Source organism: Anopheles stephensi, chromosome 2 (genome assembly GCF_013141755.1).
Source record: "Anopheles stephensi strain Indian chromosome 2, UCI_ANSTEP_V1.0, whole genome shotgun sequence".
In the NCBI taxonomy this organism is placed as follows: domain Eukaryota; kingdom Metazoa; phylum Arthropoda; class Insecta; order Diptera; family Culicidae; genus Anopheles; species Anopheles stephensi.
In genome coordinates this window covers 28,134,769-28,151,503 of record NC_050202.1, presented here as the reverse complement: position 1 = coordinate 28,151,503, position 16,735 = coordinate 28,134,769, and the positions used below count along the sequence as shown (strand labels likewise).

The 16,735-nt window shown below is 40.8% G+C and overlaps 1 protein-coding gene across 1 annotated transcript in view; it reads left to right on the top strand.

Moving 5' to 3' along the window:
* The first annotated feature begins 2,376 nt into the window (after nt 1-2,376).
* The window catches only part of LOC118506046, a 41,386-nt gene continuing 27,027 nt past the window's right edge, over nt 2,377-16,735 (top strand). The window contains exons 1-4 of the mRNA XM_036042677.1: nt 2,377-2,793; nt 3,386-3,676; nt 11,384-11,443; nt 15,012-15,169. Coding sequence (XP_035898570.1) covers nt 3,545-3,676; nt 11,384-11,443; nt 15,012-15,169 — 350 coding nt within the window. The 5' untranslated portion in view covers nt 2,377-2,793; nt 3,386-3,544. The remainder of the gene's footprint in view (nt 2,794-3,385; nt 3,677-11,383; nt 11,444-15,011; nt 15,170-16,735) is intronic.

The following is a 16,735-nucleotide window of genomic DNA, read 5'->3' as shown; positions in this document are numbered from 1 at the left end:
CCTGTCATTTCTGGCATTCTGTGACTCGACTTAGCAAAGTAGTGAGCCCTGCGTACGGGGAGGCTCAATCCTCTGGATAGGATTTAAACGCAGGTCCTGCCGTGGCCGACATTGTAATCGCCTCGGTCACCTGACCTCCCAAAAATTAAATGTTCATATATTTAAAATTGCGTGCTTATAAAAACACTTTAAAAAAATGAGTGATTACCGTTGAGAACTCTACAGTGCGTAACAGAACCATAAGGCCACAAGTTTTTTGAGAATATCATACAGTGATATTCGAATACGTGATTTTTAGACGCTCTTCCCACTTTGCGACGCCTTTACTAGTCTCCTGGAACTATATAACATGAAAATCGAGCAGAAACCTTCGTTCTCTTCCCTACTACTTATTCATGCGAAATAGCAATCAAACATACTCTTTTCTTCTAAAGAATCTATACGGATGCCTTCGCAAAGTTGAACATCGTCAAAAAGTCAAGTGTCCGATTTTGTATACCCACCACTGTACGTCCTTTACTCTCGATTGGTTAATGTAACACCACTATAAGTCAAGAATTCAAAACCATTATTTTTGTATGCAAATTTTTATTTTAGGCAAAATAATGGCAAAAACTACAGGTAGTAAGAGAGTCAGTGCTTGCCTATGTGTGGACAATGAAGGAGCCGCTACAACGACGAGCTCTACGAGCTGTACGATGATCTCACTATCGTACAGCGCATTAGACTCGCCAGGCTCCGGTGGGCTGGCCACGTCATGAGAATGACACTGAACGACCCAGCCCGCAAAGTCCTTTTCGGACGTCCACACGGACAGAGGAGGCGTGGTAGGCCCAAATTGAGATGGAGTGATGGCGTTGATGCGTCCGCCAGAACGGCCGGAATACACGATTGGCAGGCGAAGGTGTTGGATCGTGAGCGGTTTCGAAGATTTTTGCAGCAGGCCAAGACCGCAAAGCGGTTGTAGCGCCTGATAAGTAAGTAAGTAAGAGAGTCTTGCAAATAATGAAGAAGTTTTGTTTATTTATTTCTATATCTTCTTGGCCTAACGACCTCTTACTCTTAGGTCATGCCTGCCATTTCTGGCTTACTACACTTAATGATACCACGTAGTAAGTGAGATATTCAGTCCTCACTACGGGAGAACGGTCCGGATAAGATTTGGACCCCGGTCCTGCCGTATAAAGACCGGCGTCGTTTTCGTCTCTACCAATGGGCCATCCCGGGCGATTATTTATTCATTTTATTTATTATAACGGCTTAACGCCCTGTAGTCACCACCGTATGTAATGACTGTGGTGAAGAATTTGTAAACTAATAAGAATTCTAAAAACAATTTTAATTTTTTTAATGTTTAGTGATCGCAAAATTTTGTAGTATTTTATTTTTTATACTGGGGTTTTCAGTTGATAAGGCAATTGCATTCACTTTTATGGCAGGCTTCTTAGATGGAATGGCAAACAAAGCTAGTTGATATGGAAACGGCTTCATATGCCAGGGAAGTCCAATACCTTTAATTGTGATGTCCGTTGATATTGTACACTTCCTTTCAGCGCTCGGGTAAATGCGTGCAATATCAACGGCTCTAATAACAATATCATCTGAAGATCACAATAATCACCTGAAGCCGTTTCCATATCAACTAGCTTTGTTTGCCATTCCATCTAAAAATGCTGCCATAAAAATGGATGCCTTATCAACTGAAAACCCCTGTATTTTATTTTTAAAGCATATTTTGGTGCTATTTACAAAATGTGAAACAACAAGGTTACCGTTTAAAATATGTGAGTATATAACTCGTACAGCATCCTCAACATATAACAATATTATTTGATTTCGGTATAGAATGAATTTTGGAAAATCAAACATAATAAAATTCAAGACTGGCGACAAAATTGATTTTTTCTTTTATAACAGAAGCCAGGTTAATTTTTTTCTCTTATTTTTCAGAGACCTTTTTTCTGTTACTGTTCTGTTCTGTTAAATTTTAGTTTCATTTGTGTTCTAGGTACAAAACACCCAGCTAGTACGATTAGTGTCACGCATCTCTTATCTCTTTAGCTGCAAAACTAAAACACAATTTCCTTTTTTGTTATTTGCAACCAGCATCACTTCATCCGTCCCGTTCTCTCTCTCTAGTCTTACTTCCACAGCGAGAATCATGCGTTTGTTTACCTTTCACTTTCCAATGCAAAAGCAAAATCCAAAATCAAATCGGTACGAAGAATGCTGATAAGTTGGCCAATTTACATCTACATTCAACATTCAACAACATTGCAGCACGATTAAATCGTCTAATGGTGACGTCACTTACGGTTCTGTTACTGTATGAGTGATCTTTAAACGATCATCTCAATTCCATAACCTTGATGTTTCAGTGTGCTATGTGGTATCTGGAAAGAATGAAGTGGTGAAGCTTCGGTAGGATTTTTTGATCAATTTGAGCTGTGATATTTACCATAAATACGCATGGTAAAGCTATTCAAGCAAGGTGTGCTACTAAAGCGATTTTTAAGAATATATTTCTATAATGTTAATTGTTATAAATATTAGTGAATTTAGTGGTGTGAATCGTTCGTGGTCATATAGTATGTTTATTATGCTTAAAAATTATAAAAAATTTGCGGTTTGGTTTCTCCAAAATATTTCATGCTTAAAATATCCAAATATTTCATAAAAATACCAAAATTGTGTCTGTGAAATTTACAATTCGTCCAATGTTAGTTCAATGTGAAAAGTACAACGCAAACAGTCTATCGCACCTTTACCGATGATAAGAATACCCATAAAAAGGTAAGGCGAGCAAGAAACCGGATGCATGTGTACGATTACACTACACCTCAAAATTATCTTTCCATATTCAGTTACACGCATACTTTGAAAATTATTTAAGTACAGTTAATTGTCATTTTTTAACTTTCAAGAAGAAAATTTAAAGAAAAAGTGTTATTGATGATAATAACAAATATCATACACAGAGATTTGTTTTGACTAAGTCTAAATAATGTTCTTCAGAAATTTCTCCGCAAAATTCAGTCTAGGATATCGCTTGCACTTGATTTGGCTTCCATTCTAGATTTCATCCGATGCTCACCAAAAGTCAGACCAAACTGAATCTCAAAGCTACCCCTAACACGATTGCACTTTGCCTGTCCCATTGAATCGGTTTTGCCAAATCTACTATCCTACAAGTGCTTGCATACGTATATTCATATTCACATTCTATTCTCATCCACTCTTTTGCCCCGCGAGCGCTTTAAATTGCTTCATTGAAGGATTTTCCCATGCATAAAGCATCATTAGGTTGAGCATCATTTCTTTCCTAGGGAGTATTTGTGTTTTCCTCACTTTTTTCTTTTCTTTCCCATTTTCTCCCCTCCCATAGACTAAAGCATAACTAAACCACCAAGTTCAAAAGTTGGACCGCCAACCGAAGGACAACACGCTCAAACGCAAGAGCACTGCATAATCGAATTCAGCTCATCACCATCAGCCGAGTGAAAGCGGTTTCGCTGGAGTTTAGAGTTTTCAGAACTCATCAAAAATGGATCAGTCCACGGTGGTCGGGGCGACGACGATTTCGTCCTCGTCCCTGTCCACCACCTCCAACGTGCTGACACTCGCGCCGGACGCATCGCACAGCAGCGACATGGAGTGCATCGAGGAGAATGTGATCGTAAGTGCACGCGTTTCAGCTCCTCAGTTCGCTGCCAGGTGCTCCGTGCGCGACCAACCGACCAAAGAAAGCACATGCACCGCCAGGGTCCATCAAGAAAGTGAACGAAACGAACGACTTCCCGTGTGCGCTGCTTCCCGGGAGATCAAAGTGATGAAACGCAAACCATGTGTCAGCTTTTCTCGAGGCTAATGCAAGTGAATCGGACTGTGGGTTGTGGGGCACGGCTTAAGAATGCACCATCCCGATCGCGTTTGCACTGGCTTTCTTCGCACAAACTCGAGAACAATGTTCTGCGCTTGGTAGTACACGCTGGGCAAACGCTGGGTCGCTACCGTTTCCCTTTCCCGTTTGCCGCGTTGATCCAATCCGCTTGGTAAACAGGGAAGCGACCATTTTCTGAATCAATTTTAAAACAGGCTCTTTGCAGCTGCTGCTCAACCAGGTGGAAACAGGTCGAAAGGATAAATGGGACCCGTGTGCGAAGGGACCGGAGTGAGTGTCTTGCATCAGCTGGTGCAGCCGAATCCAAGAGATTAGAGTAAGCTGCCTCCGGTTCCATTCTGCTCTACGGCCAGCGGCATGCAAAAGCAATCTGTTTATACATGGAGGAAGAAAAAAAGGCGTAAAGAAAAAAATCTAATCCTCTCAACCATCGCTCGTCTGGCCATCGCCACACTCTCACCTGTGACAAGCTAGAAGCATTCTTGCAAAACGCACCTAATGAACCCTGAAGAGCGTACCCTGGAATGTGCTTTTATTCTGCTGATCTTGAACCCTAAAAGGTGGAGATTTGGCACAAAAGCACTATGCAGAAGACTTTTTGCACTTCAGTTAATCTTCTTTTCATAAGCAGTTTTTAATATGGCAACTTTCGAGAGGCTTTCGCATAGAAAAATGTTCTACGAATAGTTTTAGAATTTCAACTTCAAAAAGTGCGCCGTAAAATCTATTCTATGTTTTTACATCTACACTTCAACAGCAACTTTCGAGATGCCTTTTATTACAAACCCCTGTACCACTCGTTCGTCCTCGCACGATAGCATTCGTTGACAAGTTGCTGTTGTTGCATTCGCGCTCATCAAATCAGCATAATGCACTCTCAATCTACATTTCGTTCGTGTTCGAAAGTTCTCCGGTTGTATGGCGTCGAATCGTTCGTCACCATAACACCAAGAACGACCAAGGGAACTTCTTCGCCTTTAGCGCTTTAGTGGGAAAGTTTGCCAAGAGAGGGTATCAATGTTGTGGAACCGCATAAACTAATCCACCAAGTGAACACGTATGCCAAACGGCAACATTGATAATACTGATAGCGATGTGCAGAAGGGCGGGCTCGTTTATGGACGTTGAGAAACTTTTGTCTTTTGGCTTTCACAGCTCGTTTTGCGTTAGGTCGATAAAAGAAAAAAAAGCTCGGTGAGCTTTGGTGAGTTTTAGGGTTGAACGGTTTATAGGTTTAAGAGAGTTCACGGTACAGCTTCATCAACTGATTTCTGGAAGTTTGATTCAAATTGTTTTACTGTTGAATTTATTATGAAAAGGTTGGATTGAAGGTGAAAAATTATTTGATTTAAAGGCAAGTACTAAATACAACACGAAACACTCAATACGTCCATCAGTCTATTTATTACACATATATCATCATTATACAAGACTTCTTTCTGTCTTTAGTCAATCATTTGGATATCATTGCGGAAAAAAAAACAATCAGGTGCGAATAAAATGGAGAATTCAATTTAAAGTCTTGTTGAAAATAGGAGTCAATGCCCGCAAAAACCCTTATTCTCCTGATGAGGATAAGAGATTTTGTCCCCTATCCTTTCACATGTAGACCGGTATCGCCTCGACCACCGGCCCCCTAATAACAAACTGAATGAAAAGCTCACTAAGAAGAATCGCACCAGTGTTTCGACTCAAAGAGTAAACGGTATGCATAAAAAATAGAGGAAGAGAAAGATCTCCAGGAGCTTTATAGACCACAATAATACTGACATCATCAAGGAAAAGTACAAACTCAGTTATGTGTTTCCTACTCAATTTCGAATAGGTCAATTTGGGAAAAATTTGAACGGCTTGTTTTCCTCACTTACTTGACACTTAAGTCTACAACAGAAGTGCCCTATGGAAGACTGTATCTTCATGTCAGCCTACCACGCCTTCTCGGTCGATGTGAACTGCATCACAGCATCACACTGCATTACGGGCTGATACGTTCTGCGCCAATCTCATGACATGACCAGCCCACAGAAGCCTAGCGAATCTAATTAGATCCATGACAAGATCATCGTACAGCTGGTAGAGCTCTAAAGAGACTACTGAAATATACTTACAAACATACGGGACAGAAAATCCTTCTTATCTTCTTTTCGAAGGGTGGCTAAGAAGTTTCGTCAGTGTTGGGCAGAGTCCGCGTCAAAGTTGTATGTGAATACCGGGTCTTGGAAAGTTCGAAACATTCCTAGCTTCGCGATCTCTCGCGATAGGTATTTTGAGTGGAGTAAGTTTCTAAGTCTTTTTTAATTTCCGAGGAGTAGATCTTCAAAAAGACCCTCTTCGAGCCTTTCGCCAAACATTTTCAGATTACTATCGAGGGGTATGACAATTGAAAAGAATGGTACAGACAATTTTTACATGAGCAATCCGTCACGACGTCGCACTGTGACAACTTGGTGAGGGTTTTTGGGCGTCTTTGCTTCACCGTTCACCTTTGGTCACCGAAGAGCTAATAAGACTCTTCCAGTTTTCACCGGTGATCTACTTCCTGTCGCGGTAGTATGTTTTTCCAATAAAATCATAGCCACCGCTACAGCATGAAGCCGGGATCACCATTAATGATATGGTTCTCCCGGCTAACATCCTGCTGAGCGCCTGGACTGGTCTCTGCTGTACCTATTTTGACGCGAATCGTCTGCACGAGGATCCTGAGCGGTGACTGAGGTTCACTACAGTCACTTGCTCCCTGATCTGAGTATTTATACGGTGCCTCATAGCAATGAAGCGAGGACACGCGAATATTAAATGCACAGGTGTCTCTCTTAACTCCGGGCAATACGGGCAGTGTGCCTCCTGAATAAGATTTATCCGCTCGAGGTGACCTTGGATGGTCCAACACCCCTAAGAATATCCCAACAGCTATGTAATTTTCAGTGTTAACTCTTGACCTCAGATAAGTGAAGTTCGTGCAAAAAAGGTTAATTATAAAGAGAATTTTCCCCAACGTTAACTCAGCAGTACAATTAAATAAACCCCAACCGTACGCTAATCTGAAAAACTAAAACTAAAAAAAAAGTCCCAACCTGACAATCTTTCAGTCCGTTGCCAAAGTAATTCATCCCTAATTTCAACGCCATTTCACCTCTCCAGTATCACGTAGCACTCCCTCGTGAATAAGCATCCAATTTCATTATGCATCCATTTACGAATCTCAACAACACCATAGATCATCATCGTTGCCGAGACTGTACAGCGCAACACCAAAAAAGAAAAACGAGCAACGGTAACCCTTTCGGGATATCTCACCACCACTTCCAATCACTCTCGATGCAGATTTCAGTTGACATTCGATGCTTTTTTAAAAATATAGGGAAACATGGGTAACAAAAACCAAAATACATCAAACAGTGTGATGCCGGGCAACGAAACGAACCATCCAATTCACTGCGTCCATCGATCATTCCATTTAACTTTTTGCATTTGCACAACGCACTCACGCCCCCCGGCAACTGGCAACTGGGCCTCTGGCTGGCATTGATTTATGAGATTTGCAGTGAAATGTGTCTTCCCGGATGCATTTTGCTCCTTTTTCGGTGCATTCATTTCACACCTTTTTGGTGAAATATTCACGACTGAGATGGATACTATCCTATCTGGGTTTACAGCTTCAATGTTGAAAAGGGGGTTTCAGTTCTCTCACTAGCCAGCCAAACAGCCGTTAACATGATGGACATCGGATGCTGACCACCGGTGACATTTGTCGGTGGTTTGACATTTCATCCTACAGGCCGATAAGCATTCGGGATGAGGTTTCGATTTGCGAATGGCTGAAGGTGTGTAGCTGCTGTCCAAACTTTACCAGCGTTTGCTCAGTACTTCTTCTTCTTCTTCTTCCTTGGCACACTACAACCTCGAGAGGTCTCGGCCTGCCATTTCTGGCTTTCTGTGACTAGATTTTACCCGTAGTAAGGTAGCCACCCCTACGGATGGGGAGGCGGTCTTGGATGGGATTTGAACTCCGGTCCTGCCGTGAGAAGACCGGCGCCGTTATCGCCTCGGACTCCGGACCGGCTCAAGTACTGTTTGCTCAGTAAAGTATTGGTAAATGACTTACAGATTGAGCGAAGACTTGGATGAGTTTTTTTTCTGAGAGCATTTATATAACTATATAAGAAAAGATAAATATCTTTTATAAAATGTATGAGAATCCAAAATCTACACGAATGAATGAAGATATTGTTGACGCTTAAATGGCTCCAGTTAGCAACACGATAGATTAGGCATTCGAATTAGTAAAAAGGAATGTCTGGTAAACATTAAGTAAATTATACAAATTAATTTAGTAGCATTCAAACAGTTGTCGCGACCACATCTTGAACTTGCCACAAGCATTTTATTGAGATACCGCTCAGATATTAAAGATTTGATTCCACATCGAATACTCAATTCCAACATCTAATCTCAAGAAGGATAATGATCTTTACAGTCAAAGATGACTATAGCACATCAAGAACATTCTCCTATCTGTTTATGTATGGAAACCAAACGCATAGTGTATTTTAATACAAACTAACTCTACCAAAGTTGTAAAAGTTCTTAAACAATTTAAAACCATTCCATCACTCCAGCTTTGTCTTAGTTCCATGCAAACCGACCACTTAATGAAAAAACAAAGTTCTGCAAGATACCACCATGTGGGACATTTCAACGGTTAAAAATCGTTTCCACCCTCAATGCGTGGTTTCCTGGGGCGTGTATGTGCAGGATGGCTTCAATTTAAATATAAATTGATTTTTGCTGTTCACCGACCGTGTGCACCGAAAAAACGAGCGCGACCCGGTAAAACCAACCGTTCTGGACGTTGGTCGCCCGCCAAGGTTTTTGTTCCTTTGAGAGCTAAAAGTCACTTACGGGTAGAGCGATTCCCGGAGGATGTAAAATTCTGTGTAATGCTTTTTACCGAACCTGCAGTTGAGACCTAGCGAAGGGAAGGTGTGGTGATCGTGCAAAGCTCCATGAAGACGACGGTGCCGGTGCTTGACGGACGCGAATGCGTAATGTGGATGTTATTCAAATGTGGTTGGCACAAGTGTGTTTCGACACGGGAAAGTGTGGTTAAGAGTATGAATGGAATATCGAATAATTGAAGTGAGGAGATTTTGAGGATGCTTTATTTAATTTGCAAACAAATGGGTGACTTGAGTTCAGGTGAAAGATTAAATTTAGGTCTGCAAATTGAGCTCATAGGAAATTTCCAATCAGAAGCACCAATACAGCTTTTTCAACAAAGACTGGAATATGCAGTGCGTAACAGAACAATAAGACCTCCAGTTTGTTTTTTAGAATAGCTAGAAAGTTCGGAGACATAGGTAAAAATTATATTGAGCAACTAAAACTAACTATGAATCCTAATAACTATAAAGCCTCTTACGGAATTCCATCGTCTTTTTATGCAAATCGTCATTTTTAAATAAGATAAAAATTATAAGGAGTAAGAAAAGCTCAAAACAATGTAAAAACTAATTTTAACATTTTTTTAGGTGTAGTGATGCAATTATTGGAGTTTTATGACAAATTTCGTATTTTTTGATATTATTTTCATGTGCTTCTTGTGATCCCATTTTTTAAGAAGCTACAAAAATCACCTTTCTTTATTATTATTATTATTATTATAATTATTATTCATTTCTTATTGTCTGCCAATGATGGTTTAACAATTCTTTTAAACACTTAAAGGAAAAACGAGGATGACAGTAGGATTAGGTGGCAAGGAAAGAGGCTTCACGAAGACGGTCACGAAAACGAGACAGGGATACATTATAGCCGAACAGGTGATAGCACTTATTGAATGCAGATAAAGCTCGTAGCAGAGGATCGTTCGAACCGTAGCGGGTGGGGCAGAATGGGATATAAAGGGGAGGTCTATCGCAGAGGTGACGGGAAGGAGCATAAAGAGGGATGGCAGACAGGAGAGAAGGGACATCAAGTTCATTTAACAGGAGACCTGCAATGAAGCTAGCACGGATATGGAAATGCCTATCCTCGATGGTTTCTAGCCCAAGAAGACGGCAACGGACTGGATAGGGAGGGAGAGCAAGATGATAGCCGTTAAGGAAGCGACGAACAGCCACACGAGTGAATTTGCGCTGAACACTCTCCAGTCTGGCCATCGCAGTGGAGCCTGGGGGAGACCAGACTACAGCCGCGTATTCCAAGGAGGATCGCACCCAACAGCAGTACAGGGACTTCAAGCAGAGGGGATCGCGGATTTCGGACGATAGCCTAATGATCAGACCCAGTGATTTATTAGCCTTGCTAATTACATAATCAACATGGGTACTGAAGGACAGCGTTTCGTCGAGCCACACACCTAGATCCTTTACAGAGGATGCACGACGTATAACTGTATCACATAGGTTGTAGTTAAACGGAAAACGAGAACGAGAAAATGAGATCACACAACACTAAACAGGAGACAGGAATAGGCCATTTTTGAGATACATTTTTGAGAAGACAACAGTCAGCAGACGAGGACACGGGAAGGAAGATCTTGAGATCATCTGCGTAAAACAGAAAACCTTCGGCGGGGAGTATTTCCAATACAGTCTTTAACAAATAACAGAAATAAACTAGGACTAAGGACGCTACCTTGAGGAACACCGAAGGAGTCGGACAGACAAGACGAAACTCTAACTCTATACGATCTCGAAACCAGGTTAGTCTTCAGCCAGGAGAGTTTGGCAATCAGCAGATCGAGAGGTACACTGTCAACGGCAGCTCTGAAGTCGGTGTATAGGACGTCAGTTTGACGACCGGATAACATGTTCGATAGAGCAGAGGATACAAGACACATAAGGTTGAAAGAAGTTGTGCGTTTGGGAATTAAACCATGTCGGCGCGGGGATAGATGGCCAACAATGATAGGAAGGCAGTGATATGCAGTGACTTAATTAAACTTAATTTTGCAGAAAAAATTAATTAGATCCGTTAAAAATTGACACCATAACCTCAGTTTTACGATTTTAAAACATCAGGTGGTCTTATTCTATTGTCCGACACTGTATATATATTAACATGCAGTGCAGTACCAATAACATGTACCTCAAAAATCTAGTGGCGTTATTGCTATGTTACGCGCTGTATAACATTTAAATACACAAAAATGGTAATCTTCTTCACAAAAATTATTTAAAAATGAAAAATGATAAATCCTTTCGTTTCTGGCTCAGTAGACTTATCGATACCGCGCATTTGGATAGGGGGCTCAAATCCCATCCAGAGCACTTTCCCGTAGGCCCCTAAGTCACAGATAGTCAGAAATGGCAGGCCGAAACCTTGGATAGAAGATGAATAGTCAGTCGTCGCTACGAGAGAACGGCCCAGCTGGGATTAGAGTCACGGTCCTGCCGGAAGAAATATTTGAATAATGCTAATTCGTTGTTCTAAAAACCGAACTAAGCGATTTATAATCATGGCATTTTTATTTGGCAGATCGACGAAATAACCGAAGCTGAACCAACTTCCGTGACGTTACGCTTCTGCAAACGTAAGGTAAGAATTAAAACCACATTTTAGTATCTTAAGCTAATAGCTACCATCTTTATTTCTATAAGATTATTATTTACTTGAAGAATGTTTCATTATTTATGACACTAATTATGTCATTGCATCAAGAAAAGCTGGGAAATGTTAATGAACTGTAAAACCTTCAAAACTCACCACTATTTAATTTCGGTCACCCATCAAATTCCGCCATTTCCCGCTTCAACATAACCCAAACAAAACCGCACTTTGCATGTAAAACTTTAAAGCGACAAAACATGCACACCCCTCCCGATATGATGGAGCACCAGGTAAAGTCTGGCGAACTTTACTGCTACTAAAGACAAGACATGTCTCACCGTTCCGTTCGCTGGGGCAGAAGGCTTACAGCGTACCAAAGGAATGAAAAATCCCTTGACTGTTGTGTAGCTTGTCACCTTGGAAAGTGCACGACTTATTACAATTCGCCGTTAAACCTTCCCGACAGTACGCTTTACCGACCGTGTTCACTATGCGAACTACCACCGCAAATGCAGAACCACAAGACACAGAACAGCACCGTGATGGTAAACTTTTACTCTACAAAGCTTTAGATGTGAGGTTAGGGGCACCAGAACCACCAAAGAATTGACTCTTTGGGTCGAGAAAAGGTAAACTAATGAAAAGTTGATATTTGGGAGTCTCTAGAGTAAATTATTTAGCAATCCCATGGCTAAAGGGTTAAAAGAAAAGGCTAATTATGTTATTTGAGTTTGAAGTTTATTTTTTCAATAGACCCATTATGCCGATCTCTTCTCAAGCTTCCACTTCAAGGATAAATTTAAACAGATATCTAATTTACTATTTATCTCCACTGTTATGCATCATTTGTTGCTTCACTGGAGCGAATTAACGTCCACAAATAAGGGGACGTCAAGCTTTTCTTTACAGCTCAACAGTCATAAGCGACCATTTCACTTCAGCGATCCGGCTGCCCGTTGCAAAGAATCCGTTGCAAGTTTTATTCAATTGTTACACAATTCAATTGTACTTGCGGTGAACCATTACCGTTTGAAGCGCACCGGTTCCGTGGAATATTTCTCAAATGAAGTTTTTTCTCGTTTCCACGCGCTCGTAACACGGTCCACTCCGGACGAAACGGGGGAAGTAATAACAATCCGTGATCCTCGCCGTGGAAGGGTTTACGTCCGACTGTTCCTTTGCATTTATTCGGAGAAAGCATAATCTTACGCCTGCATACCGATGCATTTGTGCCGGAACGAAAGTACGTCGTTTGCTGTGAGGAACAACTTCGTTGATAAATCTTGCACTGCACGTCAAAACAACATCGTTAGTGCTTCGGTATCTTGCAATGCAAAAGAGCTTTAAATGAGGAAAACTTTACCCTTTTGCAACGTTTTCCAGCAAGCAAGCAATGTTTCATCCATCAAGTTAGTGTTACTTGAGTTTTTCGCTTGCTTTAATGCTTTAACGATGTAAGCGCGCACCTTGGAGCACACCGGTACTGAGAACTTTACAAAAAAGGTACTAAATCAGATGATGATGTGCATGAGTGTACCTGGCTCGATTGAAAGTGGTGACATTAATGAACCATTAATTAACTCACTTTCCGCCCGATGCCACATTTACTTTGCAACTACATTCTCGGAAGGTCCTTGTTGAAAATGTAGGCAAAATAATTCACTTTTGTGTAGTTTTGTTACTAGATTCTCAGAAGGTCCTTCTGCTGTGTAAACCATAGATTGAAACAACCTCCTAAGCTTCCTTTACTTCCCCTGAATGCGTATGAGTATATTTTGTAATTGGTCCGGTTACCGAGTGCTGGCGGCGCTTTCACCAAGGAACGAAGACAAGGTGTTGACTCGAGAAAGCCTTGTAAGACTTTATGTCTACTCATCATTATATTTTAGTATTCTTGAATTTTATAGAAACAAACGGAAGAATACAACAATAGGCCGACAGTTACTTTAATTATAGGTAAGATCCTCTCCTGAATAGCATGACAAGCGTTTTGCCTCTCTCGTTTTGCTACTCAATTTTTTTCTTTTCTCCTTTCGTGCCGTTTCTTTTTGGCACAAGTCCTTGTCTGCGTTCATAAAAAGGCAATTTTTGGACTGGCCATACGGTGCTTCTACAATCGTACCTATGAGGTATTTTACGTTTAAGAAGTTTGAAGTTGAAAAGAGTGAAAAGACTCTTTGACTGTGTTTTCTTAGACAAAAATAAATCAAAACGGTAAAACTATGTACCATAATCTCAATTTTACAAAATAGGGAATACCGTGGTTCCTAATGGCTGTTTACGGTGCTATGATTCATAAATCTTTTCTCCTGCCAGCGGACGCCGGGCTTTTGAGTCTCTTCAAAATATTCTTGACTGGGTTTCCGTTTGGTGCTCTTGTAACTAGCCTTTCTTTTAGTCGCTCCCTAACTGTCATTCTCCAATGTTTTAGACAAGTGGTTTATCAACCAAGTCACAGGCTTCAGGTACTTTGGTATTTCGATGGAAAATGATTGAACTTTCGATCATCCTGCTACAAACGTCGAAACGGTGTTCATAGAACCTAAAAGACTAAGCCCAGGGTCTACGATGAATTGCTCGAAACTTCTCGGACTCCCTTTATTTGAAAACATTGTTCTGCTCGCGGGTTAGATCGATCTTGAAGTTCTGCTCAGTTGTGTGGTTACCAACTGCAAGAACCCACGATAAATGTGGCGAAAGGGTGCAGCGCTCCATCACCAGGATAAATGTACATTTTCTTCATCTTCTCCTTTTTTGGCCTAATGACCTCTTATAGATCATGCCTTATAGGTCATTTGCTGGCTTGCAAGACTTATTGATACCACGTAGTTGGATATTCAGTCCTCACTATGGGGGAACGACTCAGATGGGATCTGAACCCCGGTTCTGTCGTGTGGTCTACTCAATACGGAACCATGAGTCAGTTGCTTGATCTGCAGTCATTAGAGATCGGCCCATCCCACGCCAAAACCTCCTTTATTGCCGCTCTACTTCTCGATCATATTGATGACCACGCATTGCTTTCCTCTTGTGTGCTTCAAAATTCACCCTTCTCTGTTAATCCCTGGTAGTGTGATTGTTTCTCTAGCTCAAGACGATGCTTACTGTTCGACGGTTTGACTTAGACTAATACAATTTATTCGTGTAACTTATTCCTACTGTTAGTATTGGTGATTGACCGCTTATTCCACACTAGTCGTGTTCTATCAATCTATCTAATTCTATCTAAATTCATGCTAACTCGTTGCCTACCGTTAGGCGCAAACAGTGACAAAGACCCGCTTGTGTGTGTCATCCCACATTTCAATTTAGTAACCCATTTATTCCATATCCATTTAAGTTTTTCCGTGCAGAAAACCGATAGCTCGCTATTAGCACCTAGCATAAAGTAGCTTTAGATTAGAAAAAGGTAGATTGGTCTTTAGCTAAGGTCTTAGAATAAGGTATTTTTATATTAAATAAACATAAACACAATCTATATCTTCGCAAAGTATATGGATATGTCCCAAGAAATTAAATGTCAATTTATTCTTCCAAACTCTCTTCCAAACATTAGTTCCTTCGGCCATATGTTATCATACTATCCCTGGCTGGACTACGACCCAATTCCAGTGATGTGGAAATTCTTGGACGTTGCGTTGGACATCTGCAAACTATCCTGGTGCTGCTGTTTCTCATCATTGGTTACGTGCTACAATTTATGTGTGGTTTCAGGTATTTAAACTATCTCAAATTCTGTTAGTCTTATTAAGTTAAGTTTGTAGTAATATTAATAACAATTTATTGAGCACCCTATGAAATGTAGAATCATTTACTAAACGTTGGTACGTTGATGGAGAAAAATCAGTTCTATTATTAAACACTATCACTAGCCATGCATTAATCGATCAATGCCATCAATTTGTCGTATTGTTTCGCTAATGGCTACTTTGTGTAGGAGATTCATCGGAAGCCCGTCAAGCACATCATTAACCATTCATTGACATGTTGCACAGGCGGAGATGAAATTACAATGTCGCTGGAGTGTCGCTTATCCGGGCGAAAAAACTCCATCAACGCACTCCTCACAGTCCTGGGAAAGTAAAAGAAAATGTGTAACGTGTGTGTACTAATGGCAACGCACTTCACACACATACACTGCCTGCCGATGATGCTGTTTCGATTCCAATGGATACCACCATCGGAAGGTAGTAATCCTACTCGCTTTAAGAGGCAAGCACACGTCTATGGCGATGTAACAAAGGCAGAACTACATTGACCACCTGCGGTAAAAACAAGTCGTGATCCAAGCTCGCCCATGCAGTTCAGCTCCCGTCCCCGACACGTGCCCGAACAATGCAAACGATAGGGTTTGTCTGTGAATGAAATTTTTTGCGTTGCCTCTTTCCAGGAAGGACATCGTGGTAAAAATATTGAAGGTCCAAGGCAGAACCGGACTCAGGTACGAGAATCGATGCGAATCTAATCCAACGCAAAGGAGCCACATATGGGAAGGAAAAAGTTTATAGCGTATTAGCGACCATAAAACCCCCCATCATTTCTTCTGGCCACAATGGAAACCATGGTTGTGGGTATTGTGATGATAGCCATGCGTTTGGTGATAGAAAAAAAATACTCCTTTTACTTCGTCACTTTTTCAATGATCAGTGTTGATTTATATTGGTGTGCGTTGGTATCTATTTTGCTGAGTGCAAGACGCAGTTTTGAATTATAATAATTTTGAACAGCAAAATATAAAATAAGGATTTAGTTTTAAATAAACAAGACTTTCACTCTTGAGAATGTTAAATGTATTCCAGTTAGACTGTATGGTATGTGCTTTACCTACGGATTTTCAATGTGAATCGTAAAGGTCACCTGCTATTAAGATAGAAAATATGGATTATAAATATTTATAATTTACAACGCATATAATGTAAACAAACAGAAAGGATAAGCAAGGCGTCGAAAATTCCACTACGTACGCAGATAATTTTTTTTGTATGTTTCGCTTGCTGCTTTTTACTTTAATTAACGCATATTTGTACATGCAGGGAAAACATCGCCTTTGTACGTAGGATGGTATGCAAATATGTCGCATTGTTTGTCCCAAAAATTTGCATCTCATATTTGAATTTCTGAGTGATATTTAGGTTCAAATTTTAACCCAGCCAAAGGGAACGAATGCCTTTTCTATACAAATGGTTTATTTTAAACTCTTTCTCTCTGATTAACATCTAATGAATTTTTACAAGTGCTACTGTACACCGCGGGTTTTTCACCGCAACTTCGTGAATAGCT